The 6000-nt window shown below is 36.1% G+C and overlaps 1 protein-coding gene across 1 annotated transcript; it reads left to right on the forward strand.

The window, feature by feature from the left end:
* The first annotated feature begins 2849 nt into the window (after positions 1 to 2849).
* LOC123641779 (olfactory receptor 4A16-like) lies at positions 2850 to 3836 on the forward strand. The gene is given in 1 exon segment (XM_045556718.1): positions 2850 to 3836. A coding segment is annotated over 1 exon segment (987 nt).
* Positions 3837 to 6000: the final 2164 nt, after the last annotated feature.

A 6000-nucleotide genomic window follows, 5' to 3' on the forward strand; every position in this document is an offset into this window, starting at 1 on the left:
CTGGTGAAATCTGTCATTGCTGATTAAAGAGGGAAAAGGCATCGGAGCTTGCAGAAAGTAAGGTGTGGATAAAAAGAGAGAATTGGAAATAGACTACTTAATATCATTATGTTTTTCAACAGTGACACCTTTATTAGTCTATAGAGTGAACAATGACAGAATTTCTGAATTACGTGAATGAGAAATATAGAATGTCCATCACAGCTGGCTTCTAGGAAGAGCTCAAATTCTTCCTGCACATGACCTGCCCACTGCCAAATGTATGTAAATGGAAGCATCTTGTCTACATGTGAGGTTTACTAATTTGGTAACTTTCCTCAGAAGTGAATAACGAGAAATTTTGAGTTTGTTTCTTATACTTGTTCCATTCTTCTGTGTTCTTTAAGTTTGTTTTTAGCCATTAGACTTAGAAACTTTAAAAAATCAATGATTTTTTTCCTTTTTGAATTTTTATAAGTTTTCTTTACTAGGATGTGGTCTGGGCTTATTTGTTGTGCACACCCCACGAAGCCTTCTGAATATGCCCAGGAACCCTCAGGAGGTTGGGCTCCTAGTACTTCTCCATTATAAGAAACCTTTCTGAAAAAGATTTTTAAAAGAATACTAGCCTCACTTAATTACCACATTAATAATCTTATTACTGGTCAATATTGATTTATTAGGCATTATTTCTGTTTCCTGACTGGATCCTTCTTTTCTTTCACTTTCTACTATGTAGCTCTCCGTCTGCTGCTGGGTCCAACTTTCCCCCTCTTATTCTGCATGCTTCTCATCAAAGTCCATCCTGGCACAGGTATAATTATTACTCACATATAGTTAGGTAGGTAATTCATAAAATATACAATTTTATTGTATGCCCAGAAAGAAGTTAGTGAGTTATGGGTGTACTACTTGTTTTATCTTGGACTATATATATAATTCTTTTCCAGTTGTCCAATATGCAGAAGATTTTTTCTGATCTAGTTTTCACAGTGAAGCATTCAAGAAAACTAAGAATAGCTCTCATTTATTGAGACTATACCAAGTGCCAGGCACGGTTCTAGGCACTTTACTTTGTTGTAATACAACAGCAAGCCTAAGAGGTAAGCAGTATGGGTGTCCCATTCTAAAAATGATGAAACTGAGGCACAAAGAGGTTTCTTAAGAGGCTTAAAGTCACACAGTAAGTGGTGACGCTGGGATTGCGGCAGAGGCAGTGTGGCTCCAGCCAGAGTCCACATTATTCACTGCTGTGCTGTGCTCTCTCTCCAAGGATGCCTTGGATCTTAAATAGGTAACCCTGATGAGAAACTTAGAGTCATAATTTCCTCCTTGCAATGATCAAAACCCATTTGCCACTGGCTCGCATTTTTCAAAGAACAGTTTATAGTCTGGGATATTGATATTTAAGTATAAAAATATGAAAAATAAAGAAAAGTCAGCAGGGTAGAATAAAGTAGGGCTGGGGTAATAGTATCATAGATAGTTGAACTAGAAAGGACTCTGATATTGTCTGGTTCAATCCCATTATTTTCCAGTGAGCAAACTGAGACAGACTTGTAATTACACTTAGAAAAGGACTCAACCTTATACCTTCTTACATTGAGCTTGGAATTTCCCATCATATATGTCTCTTTTTGGAATCTGGACACTGAAATTCTACTTTTGAGCTGTCTTAGTAAGTAAACAGTATTATAAATAAACCCATGTTCCACTATTCCTTACCTCTCTTTTCAGTGTGTATGTTCTCCTTCCTCACTAACTAGCTCATCCCAGGAGTTTCAAATTGGTACTAACTGATCAACACCAAGGTGTTCACATGGTAATAATACTCACTGGGTGCTGGCCAGGAGGGGTGGGTGGTGGGGTGGGGGGTAAATCCATAAGTAATGGAAGCAGAGCCCACTGTATGGGGGAAGGACGTGCTTGTAGCCCTGGCTTGAGTGAGGCAAATGCATTACATGTAACCAAAATGTTTGTACCCCCATAATATCCTGAATTAAAAAGAATAAAAAAAAATAAAAAAGAAAAAGAATGCTAGCTGCTAATGTGGTAGTTGGTGATAGTTCAGTTCCAAATTAACTGCTGAAAATCAGGATAGTGCGTAAGTGTATTAAGAGTTGTCGTATAGGTAAAGATGAAATACAGAGAATTACAGCTTCTTAAAAATGAGAGTCAAACCAAAAAACAACGTGAAATAATTTTGTAATTATTTAATATAGTTCAAAGTCCAGTCCATTGATGTTTAAGGAGAGATTCATGAAGACAGAATATCCTTAAGGAATGAGGTAGCGAAGGTATGACAGTAACTACCACAGTATTGAGTGAGATATTTCAGAAGAAGTTATGTTTTGTGCTACACAGATCACAGTGTAAAGATACCACAACTGGTACAAATTCTAAGGATTGACTGTATACCAGTTTATTTATTTAGAGTTTATTGTCACCACCAGAGAGAAAGTTTCTTGAGAGCAGGAACACTGTCCCTGTTGTTCATAGCTGATGCCTGTGCCAAGAAGTAACATATTTTGAATAAAGAGTTATCAAATGTATGAAATATTGTTGGGCCCTTAACTACTTTTGTCTATAGAGTAGCCACTAAGACTTAGAGATAGAAACTTTTAGCTGTAGGCCCCAAAGAAAATCATCTGAGGAAAATGGAATTGTTAAGGGAAGATGCATTGTGAGCTTTAGGAGAGGAGTAGACTAAATGCTTAGTAAATGTATAACATTTAGTAACGTGTTAAAGGTATGATGAAGAAGATGTGCTCCATGACATCCTGTGTGTGTTCATCGTCCTGTTCACCATTTCATTACAGGTGCTGTTCTCCTGAGCTCTCAGCTCTGATACAAGCCTTACAGAAGAGTGAATGGGGGGGAGTAACAATGTGACAGAGTTTGTCCTCCTGGGCCTCACTCAGGATCCTGATGGGCAAAAAGCATTATTTGTAATGTTTTTACTCACATACGTTGTGACAATGGTTGGCAACCTGCTCATCATGGTGACTGTTATCAGCAGCCCCTCCTTGGGCTCCCCAATGTACTTCTTCCTGTGCTGCCTGTCACTTATGGACGTTGCTTATTCCACTGCCACTTCACCCAAATTGCTTGTAGACCTACTTTGTGATAAAAAGACGATTTCCTTTTCAGCATGCATGGGCCAGCTGTTTATAGAACACTTGTTTGGTGGAGCTGAGATTTTTCTTCTGGTGGCAATGGCCTATGATCGCTATGTGGCCATCTGTAAGCCTCTGCACTATTTGACCATCATGAAACTATGAGTTTGCGTCCTTCTATTGGTGGTGGCCTGGGTTGGAGGTTTTGTGCATTCTGTGGTCCAAATTGTCTTTGTGTACAGTCTTCCCTTCTGTGGCCCCAATGTCACCGACCACTTCTTCTGTGACATGTACCCATTGTTGGAACTTGCGTGCACTGACACCTACTTTATAGGTCTGACTGTGGTTGCCAATGGTGGATCCATCTGCATGGTCGTCTTCACTCTTCTACTCATCTCCTATGGAGTCATTCTAAGCTCCCTTAAAAGTTACAGTCAGGAAGGGAGGCGTAAAGCCCTGTCTACCTGTAGCTCCCACATCACCGTGGTTGTCCTCTTTTTTGTTCCCTGTATTTTCATGTATGTTAGACCTGTCTCCAACTTTCCCATTGATAAATCCATGACTGTGTTTTATACAGTTGTCACTCCTATGTTGAATCCTTTAATATATACCTTGAGAAATTCAGAGATGAAAAATGCTATGGAAAAACTCTGGTGTAAAAAGTTAAGTGTAGATAGAATTAGAATGTCTTCCACACTGAATGTGTTTATTTCTAGTTCTAAGGCAACAGACAGACAGTAAATTCTAGTGATGGATTATGTAGTCCATTCAATGGATTCTCTAGAAATGCTTCTCTTTATTCAAAGTCACCAGAAAAGTGCAATAAATTGTCTTTGAAGATTACAATCACTCTAATCGAGAAGTTCTGCAGGGTGAATAAACGGCACAGGTATCCTATTACAAGTAATAATAAAACTAAGCTCATCTTGTAATTTTATTTTCATTAGTTTATATTGAAATGGGACTTAGAAGAAAGTGGTTTATTGTTTTCAAAGGAGAAAAACAGGCTGTTTTGGAAATTTACTATGTCTCATATTCAGGCGAAAGCAATTGACTAATATTTAGAACAAATTTCTCGGGTCAAAAGATTAGATTTTATGTTTTAATGTGCATTAATTTATCAGCAAAGTAGCTTCCTGTATCTGTACTATGCAGTTTTTCTTAGGATTACTTCTGTTCCTCAGGTCATTGTCATGCATTTTCAGTTCAGGATGTTTGGTTGACAGATGATATTATGTTTAGTTTAAGACACTATCAGAGGAGCATTTTTTTGGAGTAAATGTGGATGGTGACAAAAACATATTCTAGTTCTTGATTATGAGATAGATCCTTTCCTTTCTTTTTTGATTTCATGATTTTCCTCACTTGTTATCACGTGCATTTTTGCCATTTTTCGAAGAACATGCAAAGCTGCTTATTGTGTCTTCATGATGCTGAAGATATTGGTAAAGAAATGTGTTGTTTTGTATAAACAATGTGTTTCCTAAGAGTTATATTAAATTTAAGTACTTTACTTATAGACTTAAAAATGATTTGTTGTGGCATAAATACAATTTTGTTTTTGAATTTTATAAAATAATAAGTTTTCTTCAATTAGCAGCCATGTTGGAATATTGCAAACCAGGAAGAATATAGAATTGCTTTCATTGCAATATGGAACATTATCTACAGTTTATTACAATTTACATTTTAAAAAATGAGTTTTATATTTATTAAATGTATACAACATGTTTCAAGCTACACATAAAAAACAAAAAGTTTACTATAGTGAAGCAAATGAACATATCCATCATCTCACATAGTTACTCCATTTTTGGTTTCTGGAAAAGAGCAGCAGAAATATACTGACTTAGCATAAATCTCAAATATAGAACAATTTTGTTACCTATAGTCCTCATGTGCTGTATCAGAGGATGCAAAGTGGCAGAAGCAAATCTGAAGATGAACCAGTGTGAAGATCTAATGTGTAACATGTTTACCTTTCTAAATGAAAAAAGTATTTTAGAGCTCTTATTATTTTAAAATTTTCATGCCTACCCAGTCTTATATGTAATTTATTTATAAATTTTGTAACCTCTTAGCTAGAATATTATCAATGTCATTGAAATTAGCTGTATGTACCTCCCTGATGCTGTTAGTCTGTCTCTCCCTACACGTAATCCCGATGCTAAATTTATCCTTAAAATATATTATTGAGATTTTATTATTCCTTACCTTCATTAAAATTATATGCACACAATTTTCTGAATTTTACTGTTATCCACACTGTTAACTTTCTAAAATAAGATCATATTGCTGCGTGTTGCTTTAGTCTCACCCTTTCCCCTGCTGTGTGTTATTGCATGTGTGAATATACTGCAGGTTATGTAACCATTCAATCAGCGACCATTTGGGTTGTTTCCAGTTTTGTGTATTGCTCACAGGACTGGTATGGACATCCTGATAGCAATTCTTTTGTGGTAAGTGGAATGTTTATATGTTCACTTTTACAGATGGCTGCAGTTTTCCCTAATGCTGTGTTATAAGTGACATACCTTCCATTAGGGCATAACAGTTCCTTTGCTCTGTGTCGTTACCAGTAGTTGACATTGTGAGATGTTTGAAATTTTTGCTAATGTAATGGCTTTAAGACTGTGAGTTCCTTGTGGTTTTATTTGCAATTTTTATTGCTATTGAAGTTGAGCATATTCTCAGATGTTTATTGGATCTCTGTTTTTTCCAGTCTTGTATGAAGTGTGTATTTATGTCTTTGTCAATTTTCTTCTGGTTGTTTTCCATTATTAATAATTTATTGGGGTTCTTTAGCAATCCTGTGTACTAAATCTTTTTTGTTTATGTGTATCATAGAGTAGTATTTTCTCAGTTTGTGATTTCCCATTTTTATAATTTTATCATTTCGTTTGAT

Source organism: Lemur catta, chromosome 7 (assembly GCF_020740605.2).
Source record: "Lemur catta isolate mLemCat1 chromosome 7, mLemCat1.pri, whole genome shotgun sequence".
NCBI classification, from domain to species: Eukaryota; Metazoa; Chordata; class Mammalia; order Primates; family Lemuridae; genus Lemur; species Lemur catta.